Below are 26236 nucleotides of genomic sequence, written 5' to 3' on the forward strand. Positions count from 1 at the left end.
CGTTAGGAGAAAATCCAATTCGCGACGATGTTAGCAATACTATCGAAGGTTGAGAAAACCCCCCAGAAACTTTCTCAAATCGCATTGATATTGGCAGTACCATCAAAGGTTGAAAATTTCCTACTTTAAGTGAGAATCAAACCCGGGTTAACAGTACCTCAAGTTGAATCCCATCTCATACCACTCAAGCCAAGCTTCAGTGATATCATATTAAAATTGATTGATTGATAATACATTGATTTTAAGTACGTCATATTGCCTAGACCAAATACGCCCAAATGTTTAGATTTCCATCAGATTATGCAGATTACATTACATATATTACATATTCATATAATAAGAAGACTTGTTCAAAAGCAGATTACAAAACCTTCCTTTATTTAGACCCAAAACAATACAGATCTAATAAAAGTGGAGAACTAGTTCATTCATTCAATCAATACGAAATATTGTAGAAAAAAATAAAAATCACAGAATTAGAAACCCACCCATTTTCTATCGCTTACTCCTTAGTTTCTTTCACCCACTTTTAACCTCCATGCATCTGTCTTATCCAATAAGTAGCTTGCTGCATACAGGTAACCACCAACAGTGATATCAGTTAACATGATTACTACATAATTAAGGGTGAATCGGGTCTGAGTCGGTCAATGCTAAAAAGTTGGGTCAAAGTCGAGCTGAGTGCCGAGTGGGGTCTGAGTCGGTCAAAGTTAAAGTTAAGTCAATTTTTTTAAAATTAGATTTTGTGCATTATATCTATGTAAAATTTATGTTTTATTTATGTGTAATTTAGATATATGTTTAAATAATTTATTACTAAAAGTTGGTCAATGTTCGACTCGTCCACGACTCGCGACTTTTACAACATTGATTGTAGAATGTTGTAAAGTACCAGTTTGACTTGTTACCAAACCCGCCTAATCTGCCTATTTTGCCACATCCCGTATGCGTACACAAACTATGAATTTCTATAAAACTAATCTAAAAATCAAAGAATATATCCAATAGAATCTATCTATGTAAAAAAAAAAATTAAGTTATTTATGCATACACTGATTATTAGGCGGAGAGTTTTGCTTTGAGCTCATCTGCTACAGCATCAATGAATTCTTCGGTGTTTAAGTAGTGCTCCCTGCTGAGCCTGATAGACATTAAACAAGTATTAATAGTTAATAATCAACCGTACAAAAAGTTCAACATCGATTAAATTGAAACTATCAAGTTGACCTACTTGGATCCATGGATAATGAGTGCAAGATCCTTAGTCATCTTGCCTGATTCAACTACTCCAATACAAGCTGCTTCTAACTTTTCAGTAAAATCCAAAAGCTTAGCATTTTCATCCAACTTTGCTCTGCACAAAAAATTCATAATTAATATTTGGGACTAAACCGGTAGTCGTTTGGAGTGTATTTTTCAAACATAAAACTTAGTAACTCAATTTATTGATAACATTTTAGCATTTGACTGATCTAGTTTTTGTAATTATATTTAGCACAATAACTACTTACAAGATAATCAATTGATATAAAGATTTGGGGTCAACTATTCAAATCAAGAGAGAGAAAATTTTATCCATCAAATCGGCGTCAATTTCGGTTTTGGTCAACGGATCGCCTACTAAAGAATTTAATCTTCAAAGAGGTATTCGGCAAGGTGATCCTCTTTCCCCATATCTTTTAATCATTGCTAGTGAAGGTTTGAATATCCTTGCCAACATTGCAATTAGAGATGGGCTTATAAGCGGGAGTGAGTTGGGTGACAATAAAGTTAATATATCACACTTGCAATTTGCGGATGATACCATCTTCTTTGGTAAATGGGGTAAGAGGAACGTTAGCAATCTGCATAAAACATTAAAGTGCTTTGAGAAAGTCTCAGGTCTTAAGATAAACATGAACAAAAGTTTTATGTATGGTGTTGGAGTGCCACAACAGGAGGTTGAAGCCATGGCTTTTAGTTTTGGATGCATTGCAGGTAAGTTACCCTTGACTTACTTGGGAATGCCAATTGGTCACAAGATGAATCATAAAGAAGCTTGTGACTTGGTGATTAATAAGCGGTTATCGGATTGGAAGGCACGAACTATGTCATTCGGGGGAAGATTAACACTCGTCAAAACGGTTCTTAGTAGCTTACCTCTCTACTTCTCTTTGTTTCGTGCTCCCTCTCATCAACCGGCTTGAAAGTATGCGTCGTAAGTTTTTCTGGGGCGGGTCGGGCGAAAATTTCAAATTGTCTTAGGTTGGTTGGGATTCTATATTTTTACCATACAAGGAGGGCGGGCTAAACATCGGGTCACTTAAATAAAAAAATTTAGCGCTTTTGGGTAAATGGTGGTGGCGGTTTCGGGTCGAAAATGATGCCATTTGGTTTAAAGTTATTAAAAGCATATACGGGAGGGACGGGGGGTTGGGAAATACTAATAATAATCAATCTTTTAAGTTCTTTTCAGTTTGGCGCTGCATTAGCAGAATACATGTCGATATGGGAAAATGTGGATTAACTTTTGAGGAGCTATTTGAAAGAAGAGTAGGTACTGGTCAAAATTTGTTGTTTTGGGAGGACTGTTTGGTTGGTGATGGCATGTTCGAGGATAAATTTCTGAGGCTTTATCAGCTTGAAACAGATAAATGTGCTTCGGTCAAAGATAGGGTTGTGTTTTCGAGTGGTTGCTGGATCTTCAACTAGAGCTGGTCAAGACGCATTACAGGCAGGCTACATGGTGAAATTGATCAAATCGTCTCAATGGTTAAAAGTTGCACATCATTCGGCAATTGTGAAAAAGTTGCACATCATTCGGCAATCGTCTCAATTGTCAACAATCTGGACCCAGGATGATAAATTTTACAGTTTCTGAGTGATTGTGTTTGTTATGATGTATGTATATTTGATTTATGTTTGTGAAAGGTTTAGGTGTAGGTGTAGGTATGGGTCATGATACAGTATGCATTTAGACTTGTTGCATACTATGTTTGTAAAACTCTTCGTGTGTAGGTGGGGTGTTGATCATATATCTCACCCACTGTATTATCTAAAATCTGTTCATTTGTATATAATACAAAGTTGCTTTAAAAAAAAAAAATATATAAAAAAACAAATACTTACTCCATCCCAAATCTATTGTCCCCAATTAAAAAAAAATATATATATATAGTTTAAGAACTATCATAATTACATTGTACTTTTTGTTTACTTTCTTACCCCTTACTTTTTACCCAATTTTTTGTCTTGCAGGATAAAATAGAACTTCACATCTTTATTACGGAGTATTATGTATTTATGTAAGTGGACGATTAATTTAATACCTGACAATAGATTTGGGACGGAGGGAATAACACCTATTTTGGTAATGAGAAGAAACGTTAATATACTAAACCTGTGGGCGAGCCCTCGGGTCCAAGCGAAAATTGAGGCAATGCTGTTTGTGCTAGTTTCTCCACCCCTTTGGTGCACCCGGTAATGACGTGTCACAGTCCCATGAGCTGCTTCGGCTTCAATGGTCTTCCCATCAGGACACACCTACAACCAGATTTCGTACATCAGAATCCATTCGGAACGAACACATTACAAAGCACTAACTCAAATTGATCTCATGGTTCATTTGTAAAAAAAATGATACAAAAATAAATAGTTAGGTATCAAGAGCAGGTAAAAGAGCAACCAAATAAGAAAGAAAATTACCAGGACGGACGTCATTAGTCCAAGAGATCCGAAACCTGAAGATAAAGAAAATAAAATAAATAAAAAAACTCGTGACATCATAATCCTTTGTGTACGGCCCGATTACAAAGGCTACCAAAGTATAATGCGTACCTTGAGCTAAGAAATCACTTTGGACATCACCATCGTAGTTTTTGCAGGCCCATACATAACCTCCATCACTCTTAAGAGCATAAGCAACCATATCGTCGATTAGACGGTGTTCATACCTGTGAATAGTTGCAAGAAGATGACGTAAGTTTTGTTAAAACAAACAAGAAATTCAGAAAACTTGTTGAGTAACTCACCATATCCTAGCAGCCTCAAACTTTGACTTCCAATTCTTTTCATAAACTTCTTGGAATATGTCCTTAAACCTTTATCAAACGAAAGAAAGATGATCAAACAAATATCAAATATGCGCTTTCTATACACACATACACAACAAATCTTCACATATTCATGACAAAATGTGATTAAAAGATTTGAAAAGTGAAGAAAAAATAATGTAATGTAATGCACCTTCCATCATATTTCTTCAGAATGGTGTTCTTTGTGCTTAAATAAAGTGGCCATTTTTTCAGGTAAGCCGTGTTCATTGATGCCTCAGCGAAAGAAGTAATGGACTAATCATGATGTGATGAAGCACATAAATGTTAGACTTGATATTGACCATAATAAAGGGGAAAAAAAGACTAAAATGACCCTTATTATATAAAATACACACCTCATCAGTATTGTACATTGACAAAGCTACCCCTCCAGCACCAGTGAAGTTATAAACCTCTAACTCTGTCGTTTCACCCTGTCCTTCAGGAACTGATGCACGAATTTATATAATTATATATTATATTATATTTTATATAACTATAGTTAAGGTGCTTATTTAAAGAAAACGATATATTAACAAACACAAACTCTTTATGTAGTAAAAGGAATTATAAAAACTTCTTATGCATGTGAAAACACTTAGAATGACTGTCTGACATATTTGACCCATTCATATATAAATGGGTCAAAATTGCCACGACTACTTAAAACCAAGTATCGAGGAAAGTAGTAACCATACCAAAAACCATCTTCAATTTTCCAGGTCCTTTAATCACTGCATCGGTAGCTTTGTACTGATCACCAAACGCATGTCTTCCAATGCATATTGGCTTTGTCCATCCTACACATAAAAAACCATTGTAACTACACGCCATCCAAACTATTAAATAAAAATAAAAAAAAAAACAACAACAACAACAGAATTAATAATCACCTGGAATCAACCTGGGGATGTTTTTGCACAGAATTGGTTCCCTAAAGACAGTCCCTACGCCAATCAAAAAAGAAGCTCGTAACATCAAAATCTATATGCGCAATGCAGACAATACGTACATCTTTTCAACTAATAACAACACTAACCATTTAAAATATTCCTGATCGTCCCATTTGGACTCTTCCACATACTCTTCAAAGTAAACTCCTTCATACGAGCCTCGTCTATAACAAGACAACATTATCGATTTTCAACATACAGATGTTTAATGATATACTTAGAGTAAGAGTAAATTGAATATACTATATACGTACCTGGAGTAATGGTAGCACACTTAATAGCAACATTGTACCTAAATTTGTATTACATATAAATATGATATAGCAAATCAAAATAAAAAATAAATAAAAATAAAAACATGCTTAAACGTCATGGACTTACTTAAGAGTAGCTTCGGCACTTTCGATAGTAACTTTATCATCAGTTGCATCACGATTAAGAAGACCAAGGTCATAATATTTGATGTCTAGATCTAAGAAAGGAAAGATGAGCTGCAATACATTCACATATATATAAGCACGATTATAAAATGAGTATTTCGCCTTTTTTATACAACTATCTATAATATATATATATATATATATATATATATATATATATATATATATATATATATATATATATATATATATATATATATATATATATGATATGATGCATATGCATAATAGTAAGGTACAGACATCATGCTGCAATGTTGAAAGTGCACTTGTATGTATATGAACCGTTTTTATCATATATTATATTTATTTATTTTTTTTTAAATATAATATAATAAGTAAAAATGAAAGAAAAAAAAAAAAAAAAAAGAGAGAGAGAGAGAGAGAGAGAGAGAGAAAAGAAAACAATAAATCTATTCACTTTTGTGTTTAATCTATAAAAATTTCTCTCTTATAGTTTAAACAAGTGGGAAATACCCGGGTTGCTGCGGGAAATAATATCGCTATATACCTTAAACAATTTTTCAATAGTTTATAATTACAAAACGTACATTGACGATTGGTACTGTTAGTACGATTTTCCGTATAGCGGCTGTAAGTACAGAAAAGTAGCTGCTCAGCGTGTGGCGTATAATGTTAATTGTTGTTTGCCCTCGAGAAATTATCTTTGCAGACCCGGAACACGGATGGATGATCCGTGAGGTGGCCTCAATCAATCTGAGGATCAATCTGGAATTGATCCGTATAGCGTATTGCTGCTAAGCGGGTAATGTATGTTTAGAGTGAGAAAGAACTGTGTGAGAGAGAAAGTGTACTTCTCTCTGACTGAAGTTCAGATCAGAATGATGTGAAATGTGGTGACCCAGGGGGTCTATTTATAGGCGTAGAATGTCCGAAATTCACGGGATACACGTGTCAATCACTGAATGGTTCTGGTACGTGAAGTATCCGGAATGTAGGTGGCGTATGCTGATGTAGCTGCGTGCCGTTCACGCGCTGAGTTAAAGGGCTTATGCATAGAAGCTACCTGCAGGGCTTAAGTTTGACGCTGGGCGGCCTGCTAAACGCTGGGCGGCAAATGCTGAAAACCACCAAATTTAGTTATCTCGTGTGCTCTTTGATCGAGTTTTCTGTATAAAAATGATGTTTTTATGCGTGTATCCTCTAGGATACACCATTAAATCCCCCCAGTTTAATGTCTTTATTTTTGTAAAAAATAAAGTCATTAAACTAAAAAATAAGTAATGCCTTTTTTCTGGGGAACAAGAACCTGCTGTAGCCGAACTTTCTCTGCCATGTCAGTTACTTTTTGATTATGACCTGCAGAAAGTACCTTTTTGAAATTTGAATTTCATTTTCAATTAAATTTATTTCTCCCGCATTTTTGTACGCCCGACACGTGGTAGTATATCAACCATGCGATTAACCGTCAGCTGTTCATCTTCTGCTTGTTATGTAATACCCAATTTGTACTGTGTCATATTTACTTCAATCTGAATTTATTTCCTTCATCTACCTTAAACTTCTGTCACAAAATTCCTTTCTTAACTTCCCAATCAATGGCTATTTTTAATGTTGAAGATATTCCAAGCAGAATTTCTTCAACTTAACTTGATCGTGTCAGAGTTGCATTTCTCAAATTTTTTGGTGCCGATGCTACTGTTCCAGGCCCACATGATCGTGCTTGTCACCCTCCTTCTGGAAAGGTTGCTATTTACGGCCGTGCTCTATACTTTTCTCACCTTCGTATTCCTTTTACGAAATTCTACTTAGATGTTTGCTGCTTCTATGGTGTTAGTGTTGGACAATTTGAGCCTATGTCTATTCGTAAAATCATGCTGTTCGAGATGTATTGTATGGCTCGAAATATTACCCCCTCTGTTCGTCTTTTTTCTAATCTTGCAACCATAAAACGTTATGATAAAGGATGGTTTTGTCTTACTCTTGATGGATTTTTGCTTAATTCTGGTGATACAAATGAGAATTGGCAGAGTTCGTTTTTCTTTATTAATAAGTTATCCCCACTTATTGCCTTCAAGCTAGTTATTGGCGTACATCGCTTGATCCCCCTAAAGTTATTCATCCAAGAATAACATCCGAGGAACGAAAAATATTAAATGCGATTAAAAAAGAGAGAATTCCAAACCGTCACTATCCAGAACATATGCTCTCTTTATGCTCCCTTAATGCTGAATGGGATGCAGAAACTCGTGGCTGTGCCATTGTTATGTTGAAAAATAAAGGTATATTCTGATTAAAATTTTGTTATGTAATTGTCATTATCTGTGTAATAATTACTGTATGTTTGTGATCTTAGTGATTACTCCACTCGCCGCTTTGCGTTACACCAGATTTAATGATCTGCAATTTTTATCTGAAAAATTGGCTGATGAGACGCTGGAGAATAGTTTGTGTGAAAATGAGCTTGAGGATGATGATGATGTGCCTTTAAGTCGACCAAATTCAAGGAAACGTCGTGCTGCTGGTAATCTTTCTTTTGAATCAATTGCAGAAGAAAACCTTTATTGCTTTTTCCACTTGCCTAGCAATGGTGGTTATTATAATGTTGATCCTGATAAATATCTAATATTGAATTGTGAATCTTCTTTTCTGAACTGGAAAAACTTCTTGAATAACAACTGTTATTTTAATTCAACCATGACAGCGGAAGAAGGAGCACTGAGGAAACTTGCTCTTCCGCCCTCCGCTGAGCATATCAGAGCAAGGGAAAGTAGTTCACAAATTAGCATTCCTAATTTGGATACTGGTGGGTTAACAACTCTCCTAGCTGGTCCTCCTGGCAATTATGAGGATTTTATGAAGTATCTTGAAGCAATGTTGTCGCCTTCACTTATTAAATTCTTTGAGAGTTTATCAGATGGTGATGCCCGAAAATGTCAAGTACAAGGCATTATTTTTAATATTGCGTCTGAATTCAATAATCTGAAGCGTTTGGAACGTTCTGACCAAGTGCATCGTGACAAATCTGAAAAAATTGAAAGAGACGCAGAGGCACTGAAAATTGCCAAGCTTGAATTAGAGGCTGCTGTTGCCGCTGTAACATCCCGCCTTTTTCCGTTAAATTTATTTTTAACACCGTCTTTTTCTTTTAAATAATACCTTTCGTTATTTAAATTCGTAGTTTCCGTTGGCTAACGTTCATAATAATTCCGTCATTTAATTATAACATCTCTCGTTAACTTGCGTTTTAAAAATATTCGATCGGTTAAATCCCACACCCGCTTTGAAACTCGAGGGACCGGAGTTGCCAAATGGGCAAACTAGTTGACTAGGTCAACTAGTCAACCCATTTCACCACCATTCAATCTCTCCACCTCTCTCTCTTTCTCTCTATCAAGAACACACACACAAACACCAAATTCAATCATTCATCATCTAAATTCGATCTAGGAGGCTTACAACAAAACAAATTACATATTTGGAATCCTCTCTTCATCCTCTACAATTTGGTACCAACTTCATCTCGTTTGGGTAACATTTCTAAAACTCTAGATTTCTCTAAATTCGTGTTTTTGATTTGAAATTGTGTTAGTTAGTGTCTATGGCTCGTGTCTAGCATGAATATATGATTTACTTGCTCGATTTGTTGTTTTGAGTAACTAGTTTGAACATTTGAAATGGGTTTGCTTAATCTTGCATTTCGGAAGATTAAATGTTGTTTGATTGTTAAAGTTCATGTTTTAATTGTGTTACTAGTATCACTAGCTTCGTTTTGATGCGTAGGTTGATTAAGAAAACTTCAAAAACATGAATATTGATTTTTGCGGATTTTGGTTAGGGTTTGATAGACTTAAAACGAGCTTTTGATGTTTCGAATGCCATGAAATGTTATTAGTAAGTGTTTAGTTGTAATGTATGCTTCATTACCTTCAAAACGGCATATCGTATGTGTAAATTGGATTCCCGAATCATAAAATACGTTTTACGAACTTGAAACTTTGAAAATAAACCTTTCTTGATCAATTGACGAGTTTTCGGTTATTGTAAATGATGTTTTTGATTAATGATATGTGGTTAGTTGTATTCCTTGTCGAAATAGCTTTCCGATGATATAAAATACATGTTCTAATTGTTTGCGGATCATAAAATGTGAATGTTTGTGTTTTGGTTCGTGCATACTTTGAAAACTGACCAGAATTCTCTGGCCAGGTAGTGGCGCGGCGCGCCACATCCCCGCGCGGCGCGCAGAATCGCCTGGCCAGATTCTGCTCACTTTGGCGCATTTCACGCGAAATGTTTGACTAGCTATCGACCTCCGATTCACATGAAACTTGTTCTAATATGCTTATATATGAATAAAAACCTCAGAAAAATAGTTCGGGACCGAACCCGAACGTGTTGACTTTTTCGTTGACTTTGACCAAGTTTGACTTTTAGCCAAACTTAACCAAACTTTTATACAATCATTCTAACATGCTTTTATACTTGTTTCTTGTATGAAACTTGACAACGTGATTCACATGCTATACTTAATCGAGTCGTAACGAGCCATAGGACTAATTGAACACATTTCACCCGACCTTGTGTCGTAACCGGTCAATTGATATAACTTACTTGTTTAGGTCAAGGCTAAGCAACTTTCATGCACACGTTTACTTGTTGAAGTACCTTTATACTCGTGCACTCGAGGTGAGATCATAGTCCCACTTTTTACTCTTTTGAACTTACTTTTGGGATGAGAAAACATAAACGATTCTTTTGAACTAAGTGAACACACGAACGGGAAAACAAACATTCTACATACGAGTTTAGAACGAAAATCCTCAATCCGATTATCATTAGTTACATCAGATGGTGTAAGCGAGAACTTATGTTATATGGCCATATGGGTTTGACAAACCCTCATTCAAACGGTTCGCTACCGTTTACGAATGAAATATATTTTTGGGAACAGTGTTGTTCTAGCACTAATTGATGGGGTATTCAACGGACGGAACGTTAAGCTTTGATAATTGGGTGCTCGTGAATATTAACTTTTAGAATGTACTACTATTATTTCAACTTTGCAAATCTTGTGGTTCGACTTACTTTACTTTTACTCACTTACTCAAACCTATGATTTCACCAACGTTTTTGCGTTGACAGATTCTCCTATGTTTTCTCAGGTTTTCACATGGCTATTTGATACATGCTTCCGCACTCTTTGATTACTTGATTGGAGTCTACCATGCATGCATACGCTAGGGATAGCATTTTTGGATTCAAACTTTTGTCTACTTACTTACGCTATTTATAGCAACTGTGGTTTCAAACTAATTTTGTCGCAAGTTATTTCATTCATACTTTATAACTTTGTAAACTTAAACTTATTGTCGATCCGTTTGTTAAACTAAACTTTGTACCTTTCAAATGAACGCGACATAATTTTGGTCAAACGAGTCTCATATAGGGACTACGACCACGCAACGGGACCTAAGTTAACGACGCCGTCAATAACGGTTTTGGTCGGGTCGTTACAAGTGGTATCAGAGCGTTGGTTGTAGGGAACTAGGACGTGCATTAGTGTGTCTAACAGAGTCGTTAGGATGCATTAGTGAGTCTAGACTACAACCGGATAGTTAGCCATTGCATTCTGACATACATTTGCTATAGATAGCACTTACTTGACTACTTGTGCATTATATTTGAATCATTCTTAGGCAAAATTCTTGATGGTACCAAGTTTTCATCTTACGAACTCGTATTCCGCCACTTCTTGGTAACACACGTAAATTCATGATTCATACACGTATGGATGACGACGACTTCATTAGTCACACTTGTTCGGGAACTCTGTCTCCCGGATTGTTATTCGCCACCGTTTCAATTTACTATCGGTTTCCCACTGGTGTTTCTTACTATCTACTTTTTGGTGTTACTACCATCACTACTCTAGGTGAGTATCGTCATCACCATTTATCGCTACGGTTGCGTGCTACTCGTTATCATAACTCGTTACTCTTTTCATACCTGAATACCTTATTGTCTGACTCGAACCACATTGACGTGAACAATCATTTATACACTTCCCTCGGGGAACGCTTCCTTAGAGTTGCAGAAATTCTTTCGATTTAATACGAGTCACGTTTGAGACGTCGTTACATTTTGTTCATTTTAGATTTTCGTGATGACACGAACTTGAATCTATAGAGTGATGTGGGAATGGAGGTATGAGTTAGCGTAATATAACGACACTCGATCAACGTGGTTATATTACGGTAAGACATACCAAAGTTCTAGTGACGCGTGATGGTGGTTAGACTCGATCAACCTAAACACCACCATGTGCCATGTACATGACTTCATCCTTTCATGTTTGGACATCCGAAAACTCCGAGAATATTGATAACAACCATACCGGGGACACCCCTTCGACTTTTGTCGAACTATACTTATGCTTCCGAATGAATTACCGATTCCTCTCGACTTCAACCGTATGTTACACGTGTATACTATCTCGTCCTCGCACAGTCTTATTGACTAATTACGATTTACTCGTTATGCTCGCACCGAGGCGGAAACTTCTTTTGCATCACCCTCGTACTTCCGGTTCAGGGGGTCCTTATTCTAAATTCCCAATGGAGAGAGACTCTCCACGTTATGCTAGAATTCGCCTCGAGGGTGAATAGTCTCGACGAACGTATTTGAAAACCGATAAATCTTCCACGACGCGAATTTTCTTGAGAAACTTGTCCTAGCTAACGTTTTCGATTCCTAGCAAACTTGTTCAATATGCCTTAGGGAAATGTACCCCGTTTCGGATCGAGATCCTCGTTTCACTTCTAGATTTTGGAGTACCTTACAAAAAGCCTCGGGACCGCATTTAGACATGAGTACCGCGTACCATCCACAACCCGACGGACCGAACAAACATGCGATTTAAACCTTGGAAACCATAATACAAGTTTGTATTACCAACTTCAAATTTACTTGAGAAAAGTATTTTTCCTTTAACCGAATCCTCGTACTACAATGATTTTCATTCGGGTTTTAACGTCACTCCTTTTGAAACCACATGTGACCGGAAACGTCATTCTCCTTTGTCGAACCAAGTAAACGATGATCAATTCACCGGGGCCGAGGTTATTCATGAGCAACCGAGAAAATTTATTCATATTCAGGTAAAACCCAACGCGACTCGTAATCACCAAGAGCTACGCCGATGTTAGACGTAAACATTTCAAATTCCACGTGGGAAACCGCGTCACGTTAAGAGTCGCACCTTGGAAAGGTGCAATCCGTTTCGGGAAAACGTAGGAAGCTAAATCCGCGATATTTTGATCCTTTAAATTCTTGGGGTGTTTTGGACCCGTCGCTAGCCGTTTAGACTTTTCCGACTCATTTTGAGTCCCCGTTTATCCTACATTCGATGTATCAACTCAAAGACGTGTTTTGCGAAACGAGAACTTGCTATCTCCTTTGATGAACTCACTATCGACGATAAACCTCACTTCCTAGGAGGACCGGTTGAAACCATAAATCGTGAAGCCAAACCTTAAAACAACATATGATCCCGACCGTCAAAATTCGTGGAAATACTCAAGGACGTACCTTCACTTATTCGTAGAATTTACAACGCAAGATCTCGAGTAAGATTCAACAACTACTACTTCCAACTAAATTTCGGGACGAAATTTCTTTTGAGTTGTGGATAATGTAACATCCCGCCTTTTTCCGTTAAATTTATTTTTAACACCGTCTTTTTCTTTTAAATAATACCTTTCGTTATTTAAATTCGTAGTTTCCGTTGGCTAACGTTCATAATAATTCCGTCATTTAATTATAACATCTCTCGTTAACTTGCGTTTTAAAAATATTCGATCGGTTAAATCCCACACCCGCTTTGAAACTCGAGGGACCGGAGTTGCCAAATGGGCAAACTAGTTGACTAGGTCAACTAGTCAACCCATTTCACCACCATTCAATCTCTCCACCTCTCTCTCTTTCTCTCTATCAAGAACACACACACAAACACCAAATTCAATCATTCATCATCTAAATTCGATCTAGGAGGCTTACAACAAAACAAATTACATATTTGGAATCCTCTCTTCATCCTCTACAATTTGGTACCAACTTCATCTCGTTTGGGTAACATTTCTAAAACTCTAGATTTCTCTAAATTCGTGTTTTTGATTTGAAATTGTGTTAGTTAGTGTCTATGGCTCGTGTCTAGCATGAATATATGATTTACTTGCTCGATTTGTTGTTTTGAGTAACTAGTTTGAACATTTGAAATGGGTTTGCTTAATCTTGCATTTCGGAAGATTAAATGTTGTTTGATTGTTAAAGTTCATGTTTTAATTGTGTTACTAGTATCACTAGCTTCGTTTTGATGCGTAGGTTGATTAAGAAAACTTCAAAAACATGAATATTGATTTTTGCGGATTTTGGTTAGGGTTTGATAGACTTAAAACGAGCTTTTGATGTTTCGAATGCCATGAAATGTTATTAGTAAGTGTTTAGTTGTAATGTATGCTTCATTACCTTCAAAACGGCATATCGTATGTGTAAATTGGATTCCCGAATCATAAAATACGTTTTACGAACTTGAAACTTTGAAAATAAACCTTTCTTGATCAATTGACGAGTTTTCGGTTATTGTAAATGATGTTTTTGATTAATGATATGTGGTTAGTTGTATTCCTTGTCGAAATAGCTTTCCGATGATATAAAATACATGTTCTAATTGTTTGCGGATCATAAAATGTGAATGTTTGTGTTTTGGTTCGTGCATACTTTGAAAACTGACCAGAATTCTCTGGCCAGGTAGTGGCGCGGCGCGCCACATCCCCGCGCGGCGCGCAGAATCGCCTGGCCAGATTCTGCTCACTTTGGCGCATTTCACGCGAAATGTTTGACTAGCTATCGACCTCCGATTCACATGAAACTTGTTCTAATATGCTTATATATGAATAAAAACCTCAGAAAAATAGTTCGGGACCGAACCCGAACGTGTTGACTTTTTCGTTGACTTTGACCAAGTTTGACTTTTAGCCAAACTTAACCAAACTTTTATACAATCATTCTAACATGCTTTTATACTTGTTTCTTGTATGAAACTTGACAACGTGATTCACATGCTATACTTAATCGAGTCGTAACGAGCCATAGGACTAATTGAACACATTTCACCCGACCTTGTGTCGTAACCGGTCAATTGATATAACTTACTTGTTTAGGTCAAGGCTAAGCAACTTTCATGCACACGTTTACTTGTTGAAGTACCTTTATACTCGTGCACTCGAGGTGAGATCATAGTCCCACTTTTTACTCTTTTGAACTTACTTTTGGGATGAGAAAACATAAACGATTCTTTTGAACTAAGTGAACACACGAACGGGAAAACAAACATTCTACATACGAGTTTAGAACGAAAATCCTCAATCCGATTATCATTAGTTACATCAGATGGTGTAAGCGAGAACTTATGTTATATGGCCATATGGGTTTGACAAACCCTCATTCAAACGGTTCGCTACCGTTTACGAATGAAATATATTTTTGGGAACAGTGTTGTTCTAGCACTAATTGATGGGGTATTCAACGGACGGAACGTTAAGCTTTGATAATTGGGTGCTCGTGAATATTAACTTTTAGAATGTACTACTATTATTTCAACTTTGCAAATCTTGTGGTTCGACTTACTTTACTTTTACTCACTTACTCAAACCTATGATTTCACCAACGTTTTTGCGTTGACAGATTCTCCTATGTTTTCTCAGGTTTTCACATGGCTATTTGATACATGCTTCCGCACTCTTTGATTACTTGATTGGAGTCTACCATGCATGCATACGCTAGGGATAGCATTTTTGGATTCAAACTTTTGTCTACTTACTTACGCTATTTATAGCAACTGTGGTTTCAAACTAATTTTGTCGCAAGTTATTTCATTCATACTTTATAACTTTGTAAACTTAAACTTATTGTCGATCCGTTTGTTAAACTAAACTTTGTACCTTTCAAATGAACGCGACATAATTTTGGTCAAACGAGTCTCATATAGGGACTACGACCACGCAACGGGACCTAAGTTAACGACGCCGTCAATAACGGTTTTGGTCGGGTCGTTACAGCCGCCAAAAATGTTGCAGAGGCGCGTTATGTTCAAATGGCAACAAAGGAAAAATGGTATCTGCATAAAATTGATACATTAACTCAATCTGAAACATCTTTAACTCAGTCTGAAGCGTCCTTGAAGGAGCAACTGGAGGTAAGTAAGGGTGAGACCAGGCGTCTGATTGAAGGTATTCCGAAGATTGTGAAGAGTGCTTTTACTTCTAAGAAATTAACTGAGCCTTTTGATGAATTCATAACTGTTGCGCTGGACGCTGACCGGATAAGGTTTTTGGATACCCTGAAAAGGGATTTGCCTGACTTTCCAAAAGTATTGCTTGAAGCACTTACTTCTCAATTGAAACCTGATGCGGAAGACAGACTTAAAGTGATAGGTGATCAAATAGAGCATTTGTCATTCCCTGAATTAGAAATTGTGTAATAATGCTGCTACATCTATAGACGATGTTTTAAATGTCAAATTATAATTGATGTTGTTTGTACTATCTGTTAATGAATATTATATATGCATTTACTTTGTTGTTAATTGTGCCAAAGCTTTATATGTTTGATTTAAACAATCAAAAAGGATGACTAGTCATATACTGCTTGTATCATTTTTACGTCATGACGGTCATAGACACATTCTATTGTCTGGATGTTCAGTGGATTTCTACGTTTATCCACTGCCATTTCAATCTTTTGTTTATGATTGAACTTCTGCCACCGAGGAAAAAACTTCTCTTTTGTAGGCAGGGATGACACACTGCTTTGTGACATCTGATTAAGATCTTTGGCCGGATAAAAATTGTGAATAATATGCCATAAGAAAGTTTTCTGAATTCTTATTTCTTTAAAGAAATTTTTACATTTATGATTGCATCTCATGCTCTAAATAGTTGATCAAGCTATTCGAACATGCAATACTACGCATAAAATTTCTTTAAGCTCATTGCATTCCATGTTCGTGGAATTTCTTCACCGAAGGGGGCTGAAAGGGTATATGACCCATTAGGATGTGCCTTTTCAACTTTATATGGGCCTTCCCATCGTGGCCCTAACTTCCCTTGTTTTTCCTGTCTACTTGCTTCATTATCTCTTAGCACTAAGTCCCCCTCCTTGAATTTCACATATCTGACTCGTTTGTTATAATATTTTGCCATTTTCTGTTTTGCATCCGCTTGACGGATGGCGGCCATGATTCGCCTTTCTTCCAATAAATTTAAGTTTTCTCGTAAGATGGATGAATTTCTTTCTGTGTCAAATGCCAAAATTCGTTGTGTTGGAACACGAATTTCAGCTGGTATTACTGCTTCAGTACCATACACCAAGCTGAACGGTGTTTCACCCGTGCTCCGTTTTGGCGTTGTACGGTGAGCCCATAAAACATATGGTAATTCGTCTACCCACTTAGTCTGACTCAAACCCAACCTAGCCTTTATGTCGGCTACAATTTCTTTGTTTGTTACTTCAACTTGCCCATTGGCTTGTGGATGGGCAACTGAAGTAAATGTTTGTTGAATGTTTAGCTCTTCACACCAGCTTCTGAAGGAGTTATCTGCAAACTATTTACCGTTATCACTGACAATTTCATTTGGTAATCCGTATCTGCACACAATGTCGTTCCACACGAATTTCTTTATATTCTCACCAGTGATTTTTGCCAATACCTTTGCTTCAACCCACTTACTGAAGAAGTCAATTGCAACAACCAAGAATTTTGCATTTCCCACACTTCTTGGAAATGGTCCTACTATATCAATTGCCCATTTACAAAATGGTCATGCCGATGATACTGAAATTAAATCATACTTGGGTAGGCGCTGTACGGTTCCATGCCGCTGGCAGGCATCACATGTCTTAATTACTTCTGATGTATCTTTGTAAATTGACTGCCAATAGTACCCTTGTCGCATAATCCGTCCAACCACAGTTCTATAACCGGAATGTTGTGCACATAATCCCTCATGCATTTCCTTGACTACATCAATTGCTTGCTGTGGTGTTAAACATCTTAAATTTGGCCCACTGAATGATTTTCTATAAAGCACTCCATTTTCCAGAACGTAAAGTGGGGCACTAACTCTTATCCGTCTTGCTTCCATGGCATCTGTTGGCAGTGTTCCATCCTGCAAATATTTCACATAGGGGGTTATCCAATATGGTTCCCCCTGTTCAACTGTTGCAACCACAACTTTTTCATCAACCGATTTGTCTTTTAAGGCCTCCACCAAAACTTTCTTATGTAAATGATCAAATGTTAATGTTGCTAATTTGCTCAAAACATCTGCCTTCTTATTTTTATTTCTTGGTATTTGCACAACCTCCAAGGTTTCAAAATTTTTTGAGATTTTCTCAACTAACTGCAAATAGTGTTTCATAGAGACATCTTTAGCTTCAAACCCTCCATTAACCTGCTGTGCTACAATTTGAGAATCGACATATGCACGCAAATGTGTTATTCCCATTACAGACGCTATGCGGAGGCCGGAAAGCAATGCTTCATATTCTGCTTCATTGTTAGATGCATAGAAACAAAACCTCAATGCATACGTATGCTCTTCACGTTCTGGACTGGTAAGTACTAATCCTGCACCAACACCTTCCTCACTTGATGCACAATCAGTGTGCAATTCCCAAACATGATTACTGACCTTAACGTTTTGCGGATGATCGACCTTTTCTGTTGTTTCTAATAAAAAATCTGCCAAAATTTGACCTTTAATTGCATGTCTAGGTGAAAAATTTATTTCATATTCTCCCAATTCAATTGCCCATTTTGCTAGTCGTCCTGATGACTCTGGATTTCTCAAAATATGTTTTATCGGCTGGTCTGTCATTACCAGGATTGAATGTGCTTGAAAATATCGTCTGAGTCGCCTAGCTGTGTGTGTTAAAGCATACACCAATTTTTCAATTAGTGGATAATTAACTTCACTTTGTTGCAATATTTTACTGACAAAATATATAGGCATTTGTATTCCCTTCCGTTCTGCGATCAAGACCGAACTGATGGCCTCTGCGGAAGCAGCCAAATACAAAATTAACGTTTCTCCTTCTATTGGTGCAGTTAAAGTAGGTAATTCTTTCAAGAGTTGCTTAATATCCTGAAAAGCTTTTTCTGCTTCTTCTGTCCATTTAAATTTTTTTTTGTTCAAACAGCTATTTAAAACCTTCATAAATGGTAGTGATCGATCTGCTGCTCTTGATAGAAACCTTGTTAAAGCTGCCAATCTTCCATTCAGGCTTTGAACTTCTTTCTTTGTTTTAGGAGATACCATATTTTCAATTGCTTGAATCTTTTTTGGATTAGCCTTGATTCCCCTCTCTGTAACAATATAACCTAAGAATTTGCCTTCTTCTATACCAAAAGTGCACTTCTTAGGATTCAATTTCATATTGACCTTTCGTAATGATTCAAACGTTTCAAGAGTATCTCTAAGCATACTGTCTTCTGTATGGCTCTTGATAACAATGTCATCAACATAGGCTTCTACATTTTTACCTATTTGATCTTTAAATGCTTTATCAATTACGCGCTGGTAAGTTGCCCCTGCATTATTCAATCCGAAAGGCATCATGATATAGCAAAAAATTCCATCTGATGTGTGGAATGCTGTTTTATCTTGATCACGTATTGCCATTGGGATTTGATGATATCCCTTGAATGCATCCAAAAAGGATTTAAATTGATATCCACTGATGGACTCTACTTTCCAATCAATTTCTGGTAAAGGGTAATTGTCTTTTGGACATGCCTTATTGATATCTGTAAAATCCACGCACATCCTCCATGAATTATCTGGTTTTCTAACCATCACCGGATTCGCTACCCATGTCTGATATTTTACTTCCCGTAATATCCCAGCCTCCACAAGTTTTTTGACTTCATCTCTCTCTGAGAAATTTTGTTCGGTCAGGAGCCATTCCTCTTTTCTTTTGACATACTGGTGGGATATTTGGATTTACACCAAGCTTATGTTCAGCTATATGACGTGGTACACCAGTCATATCAGAATCTTTCCACGCAAAAACGTCTAAATTGGTTGCTAAAATTTTATAAAGCTTTTCTCTTGTTGCCTTTGCGATTGTGTTTCCAATTATGATTTTCTGATCTGGAAACTCTGGATTTGGTGATACTGACCCATCTTCATGAATGATTGGGTTAACAGCTGTTCTGATTATTTGCACACATTCTATTGGTCTTCTCCGTTCAGCGTACAGCGTGGCAATGCCAGCCAGTGTGGGAAATTTCATCATTCCGTGTACCGTTGACGTCACAGCTCCGAATGTCATCATAGCTGATCGAACTAAAATGGCATTATACTGCGAATTTGCTTTCACAACCAAAAATTCGATATGAGCAGTTCTTTTAAATGGCGTTTTTCCCAATACTACTTCTAAAACTATGCTTCCTTCTGACCATGACGGATCATTAGCAAAACTTGCTAAGGGAACAAATGTGTCCTTTAGCTTTTCCTTAACTCTGTCCGGTAGTTGTATAAAACAATGTTCATACATGATATCTGCTCCTGCTCCGGTATCAGTATATATTCCTCCAACAACACAATTTTCTATTCGAGCTTCAATAACTACAGGATCGTCAGATGGATTGGTGTTAAACATGGAAGGAAAAGCAATCATTTATTGTTTCCAGTCCTCCAATGTTTCGGCTTTTCTCCGTTGTCCGGCTTGCCATGAATGTTTCATGTTTGCTTCAATAGGGATCATTTTTCTAGTATGCCTTTGATTGCTCTTGAGAGTCGAGTGATCCTTTAGAACGGGTGGCGCCATCTGTTAGTACGATTTTCCGTATAGCGGCTGTAAGGTACTATTACAGAAAAGTAGCTGCTCAGCGTGTGGCGTATAATGTTGATTGTTGTTTGCCCTCGAGAAATTATCTCTGCAGACCCGGAACACGGATGGATGATCCGTGGGGTGGCCTCAATCAAACTGAGGATCAATCTGGAATTGATCCGTATAGCGTATTGCTGCTAAGCGGGTAATGTATGTTTAGAGTGAGAAAGAACTGTGTGTGAGAGAAAGTGTACTTCTCTCTGACTGAAGTTCAGATCAGAATGATGTGAAATGTGGTGACCCATGGGGTCTATTTATAGGCGTAGAATGTCCGAAATTCACGGGATACACGTGTCAATCACTGAATGGTTCTGTTACGTGAAGTATCCGGAATGTCGGTGGCGTGTGCTGATGTGGCTGCGTGCCGTTCACGCGCTGAGTTAAAGGGCTTATGCATAGAAGCTACCTGCAGGGCTTACGTTTGACGCTGGGCGGCCTGCCAAACGCTGGGCGGCACATGCTGAAAACCACCAAATTTAGTTATCTCTTGTGCTCTTTGATCGAGTTTTCTGTATAAAAATGATGTTTTTATGCGTGTATCCTCTAAGATACACCATTAGGTACAAACCCTTTAATAAAATAAAAAAGTAATGTATGTATGTATGTATGTATGTATATATATATATATACTCTTACAGGTACGTATCATTTGCCCTACCTATATCGTTTTTATGAGCATTTCTGGTCGGAGATCCTTTTGAAAGCAATCTCTTTTGCTCTAGAGTAGAGGGAGGGACGACCTTATCTAGGAGCGGGTTCTATACCCGCGGGTGGAGTAGTGACTTCCTTCTAATCTAGGGTACGAGGAATGATTGTCTACACCCACCTCTCCCATACCCCACTTTTGTGGGATTGGGTATTGTTGTTGTTGTGGTGGTGTTGCAATAATAATAATAATAATTTTAATTAAAAAATTAATTAATAATAATAATAATACAAAACGTAAATCGATGATTGATACAAACTTATAAGAATTAATAAGTAATATATGTATATGTATATATATATATATATATATATATATATATATATATATATATATATATATATATATATATATAGGGGCAGGATCAATGGGGAAGTAACAAATCGGGGGGAAGCGGGGGAAGCAAAAAAAATAATTTTTTTCGTTTTTTTTGGAATTTTTTTTTTTTCCGGCATCAAGATCACACGAAAATATGAACATTTAGAAGAGACACTTCGTGATGAATGTCATTATTTAGGCGGGAAAACGATCGACAAAAATAACATTCAAGATAATATTGTTCGTGAAAAATATGAACGTCTTTTTTTCATGTTTTGTGAAGTAAAATTTAGCCCGATTTAGGGTTTAGGGTTTAGGGTTTAGGGTTTGTTGTTTTGGGTTTATTCCATAAACCCAAAACACCAAACCCTAAACCCTAAACCCTAAACTCTAAACCGTTCGTGTTAAAAACTCAATCTAAATCCTAAATCTAAACCCTAAATCTAAACCCTAAATCTAAACCCTAAATTTCTAAACCCTAATATCTAAACCCTATAAACCCTAATATCTAAACCCCAATAGCCAAAACCTCAACATATGCTCGAAAAACACGATAATTGTTATATATTACTTCTTCAAGCGTTTTCCCGCCAAAATAAAAACATTTATCACAAAGTGTCTCTACTAAATGTTCATATTTTCATCTCATCTATAATGTTCGGAAACAAAAGTTTTTTCAAAAAACGAAAAAAAAAAAAAGTTTTTGCTTCCCCCGCTTCCCCCCGAATGGTTACTTCCCTCTTGATCCTACCCATATATATATATATATATATATATATATATATATATATATATATATATATATATATATATATATATATATATATTAATGGTGTATCCTATCGTATACACGCATAAAGGCACAATATTCGCATGAAAATAGCATCAGGAACACTGAGAATAATGGTTTTGTGAAACTGTCCGTCAAGCGTTCTCCGCTGTGCAGGCTGCTTCCGTCATGCATAAGCCCTGAAGGCCGCCTAGCGCTTAAGCCCTGACCGGAGAACGTCACATCCAGCGCATATTTCGGATCACGAATAACATAACGTATCATCATCTGATACATGTCCCCGAACAATCCGGTGGATCTATCACTATAAATAGACCCCCTGGGTCGTCATTTTCCACATTCAGATATTCTGACAACTTGTGAGCAGAGACTTCACCTTTCTCTCTCTCACAGTACTTTCTCTCACTAGAAGTCATCCGGCTAACAGCTATACGCTCAACGGACAAAAGATTGATAAAGTCACCCCACAAGTTTCTATACTTGTGAACCGGGTCTGCAGGGATTATTTCCCGAGGGTAAAAATCAATCGGCAATACTCCCCCACCTTTAGCTAGGTCACTTCTAGTATTGTGCTAACACACTAAGCCTTACCTCATAAGGAAATAGGTGTTAACATATATATATATATATATATATATATATATATATATATATATATATATATATATATATATATATATATATATATATATATAGGCAGGATCAATGGGGAAGTAACCAATCGGGGGGAAGCGGTGGGAAGCAAAAACTTTTTTTTCTTTTTTTTTGAAATTGTTTTTTTCAGGCATCAAGATCACATGAAAATATTAACATTTAAAAGAGACACTTCGTGATGAATGTTATTATTTAGGCGGAAAAACGATCGACAAAAATAACATTCAAGATAATATTGATCGTGAAGAATTTTAACGTTTTTTTTTTCATGTTTTGTGAAGAGCTTTTTGTAAAAATTTAGCTCGATTTAGAGTTTATGGTTTAGAGTTTAGTGTTTTGGGTTTAGTCCCTAAACCCAAAACACTAAACCCTAAACCCTAAACCGTTCGTGTTAAAAACTCAATATAAATCCTAAATCTAAACCCTAAACCCTAAATTTCTAAACCCTAATATCTAAACCCTAATATCTAAAACCTCAAAATACGCTCGAAAAACACGATAATTGTTATATATTAATTCTTCGAGCGTTTTTCCGCCAAAATAAAAACATTTATCACAAAGTGTCGTTATTAAATGTTCATATTTTCATCCAATCTATAATGTTCGTGAACAAAGTTTTTTCAAAAAAAAGAAAAAAAAAATAAAAAAAATTTGCTTCCCCCCGATTGGTTACTTCCCCCTTGATCCTACCAATATTAAAGGGATCAAATGAGAACTTTTTTTTTGTGTGAGACCCTGAGAACTCCAAAATACACTGAAATTCGAGCAAAAAAAGTGAGGGGCGAACAAAAAACAAGGTATTTGAACAAAAAAAGTTGAAATTCGAACAAAAAAAAAAAGGCGGGCGAACAAAAATGTGAAATTCGAACAAAAATGGTGAAATTCGAACAATTTTTTGTTCTACATTTTTGAAATTCGAACAAAAAAAAAATGAACACAAGGAATTCGAACAAAAAAATTGAAATTCGAACAAATTTGTGTTCGACATTTTGGTAATTCGAACAAAAAAATAATAATAGTTTTTGCTCGCCCGTGTTTTTTTTTTTTTTTTTTTTTGCTCGAATTCCTTGTTTTTTGCTCGCCCGCCACTTTTTTTCTCGAATTTCAGTGTATTTTGGAGTTCATAGAGTTCTCACACTAAAAAAGTTCTCACTGGTTCCTCTCCCATATATATATATATATATATATATATATATATATATATATATATATATATATATATATACATATACATATATATATACATATATATATATATCAACAACAACAACAATAACCAATCCCACGAGTGTAGGGTATGGGGGAGGTGGAGTGTAGACAATCATTCCTCGAACCCTAGATTAGAGGGAAGTCACTACTCCACCCACGGGTATAGAACCCGCGACTAGATAAGATCGTCCCACCCTCTACTCGAGAGCCAAGAGATTGCTTCCTAAAGGACCTCCGGCCAAGAAAAACTCATTAAAACGCTATAGTGCGGGCATACGTACCTGTAAGAGTTATGTGCGCGTGGGAAGACGCAACCATACAAAGTAGCCAAAAAGAAAACACATATAACAGTAATGCACAGCAGCATGACAGATAGCATGAATAATATAATGCGCAGTAATATGTAAATTCCAGTAAACATGCAAACAATCAAAAAACACACACACACACACCCACACACACCCACACCCACACCCACATATGTATATATATATATATATATATATATATATATATATATATATATATATATATATATATATATATATGCTTCCACACACACATAAGCATGTATAAAAACCTATACCTAAACATGCATACATAGATACAATCATAGGAATATATACCTAGGTACCGATACAGACAAACATATACACATAGACACATACATACAGAATACAGATACAAACATATACACGGGACCCTATATATATCCTAAATAAAAACACATAGATACCGAGATGCAATACACATCTATATAGGCAAAACAGATACCATTGATCCTGCCCCTATATATATATATATATATATATATATATATATATATATATATATATATATATATATATATATATATATATATATATATGGGCAGGATCAATGGGGAAGTAACCAATCGGGGGGAAGCGGGGGGATTGGGGAAGCAAAAAAAAATTTGTTTTTTCGTTTTTTTTGGAATTTTTTTTTTCCGGCATCAAGATCACACGAAAATATAAACATTTAGAAAAGACACTTCGTGATGAATGTTATTATTTAGGCAGGAAAACGATCGACAAAAATAACATTCAAGATAATATTGTTCGTGAAGAATGTGAACGTTTTTTTTTTTCATGTTTTGTGAAGTAAAATTTAGCCCGATTTAGAGTTTAGGGTTTAGGATTTAGGGTTTAGGGTTATTAAATATTAAATATAATGTTAATAATAGTACTTGTAACATATAATAATACTTTTGATTAAGAAATAGACAAAAAAATTAACTGTTCATCGGACTTTAGCATAATAGAGGAATATATACAAAGAACCAACCTTATTCTTAATTGATTCCCAAAATACACGAGTCATTTCATCTCCTGCACAACATAATAATAAATAAGCATTCATATAATATAAATAACAGATAACAATCAGTAACTTACAACAGAAATAATACTGATTAAGTGTTCCAAATAAGCACCACCTCTAAATTATAGGTTTAAAATCAATTATTAATCAGTATCAGTAATTAGGTCATAAGTCAAAGGTACCACGAATGCAAGAAGATATACTGTATAATATTAAACTTGAATAAGATGAATCGATACATGTTAAATCAACGGAGATCTGTCGGAATTAAACATAATTAATTGATAAGTGATTGTAATAAATATTAAGATGTGATGTGTAATGATTAAGGGCACTGGTGATTGGTGAGGTTATATAGTGTAGTAGCACATACCGTCCATCTCAACGATTGGATTGGCAACTTTGATCTTCGAAAACCCCATTTCTACGGATTGATTTTGATTGACGGTCGGAGACCAGTGTGTTTTTATATATGAGATTCAAATGAAGAAAATGGTTTTTTTATGTCACTCCGTATATTTTATTTTATACAGGGTGGTGGTGGAATGTGGTTGGTGGGCTTAAATCAAAACTATAAAAAAATTATTTTTAGAGTAAGGATGCGTTTTGTTTTTTTTTTTTTTTTTTTTTTTTTTTTTTTTTTTTGATGAATATGTCCATCTACACATTATGCATACAGAAACCATGGATTACACACTAGAATACAGAGGCGGTAACCTAGCACATTCCATAACAAATTAATTACACAACATAACTTAAGGGTTATGCAACCATGTATGCCATTCTATTTTCCTATTTTACCAACGCTTCGCGATCCATTCATAACTTTTAACTTG

General features: G+C 36.1%; 1 protein-coding gene across 1 annotated transcript; it reads right to left on the reverse strand.

The window, feature by feature from the left end:
* Positions 1–254: 254 nt before the first annotated feature.
* Positions 255–25933, reverse strand: LOC139847520 (isocitrate dehydrogenase [NADP]-like). Its single transcript, XM_071837194.1, has 16 exons — positions 25774–25933; positions 25365–25408; positions 5408–5517; positions 5281–5318; positions 5113–5190; positions 4967–5020; positions 4772–4873; positions 4430–4521; positions 4225–4328; positions 4011–4079; positions 3817–3932; positions 3685–3719; positions 3380–3522; positions 1232–1354; positions 1052–1141; positions 255–568 (listed from the first exon to the last, which is right to left on the reverse strand). Exons 1-15 carry the CDS (start codon positions 25820–25822, stop codon positions 1060–1062), a joined length of 1239 nt encoding a protein of 412 aa, XP_071693295.1. The 5' UTR covers positions 25823–25933; the 3' UTR covers positions 255–568; positions 1052–1059.
* Between the last annotated feature and the right edge of the window lie 303 nt (positions 25934–26236).

Source organism: Rutidosis leptorrhynchoides, chromosome 5 (assembly GCF_046630445.1).
Source record: "Rutidosis leptorrhynchoides isolate AG116_Rl617_1_P2 chromosome 5, CSIRO_AGI_Rlap_v1, whole genome shotgun sequence".
Lineage (NCBI taxonomy): Eukaryota > Viridiplantae > Streptophyta > Magnoliopsida > Asterales > Asteraceae > Rutidosis > Rutidosis leptorrhynchoides.

Bases quoted from the DNA above. Each gene is read 5' to 3' on its own strand.
- LOC139847520 (XM_071837194.1), bottom strand. From the start codon at position 25,822: ATGGGGTTTTCGAAGATCAAAGTTGCCAATCCAATCGTTGAGATGGAC. The intron at 5,021-5,112 runs GTTAGTGTTGTT...TGATTGGCGTAG, and splicing joins GATCAGGAATATTTTAAATG to GGACTGTCTTTAGGGAACCA. The intron at 4,522-4,771 runs GTATGGTTACTA...TTCGTGCATCAG, and splicing joins AAAATTGAAGATGGTTTTTG to TTCCTGAAGGACAGGGTGAA.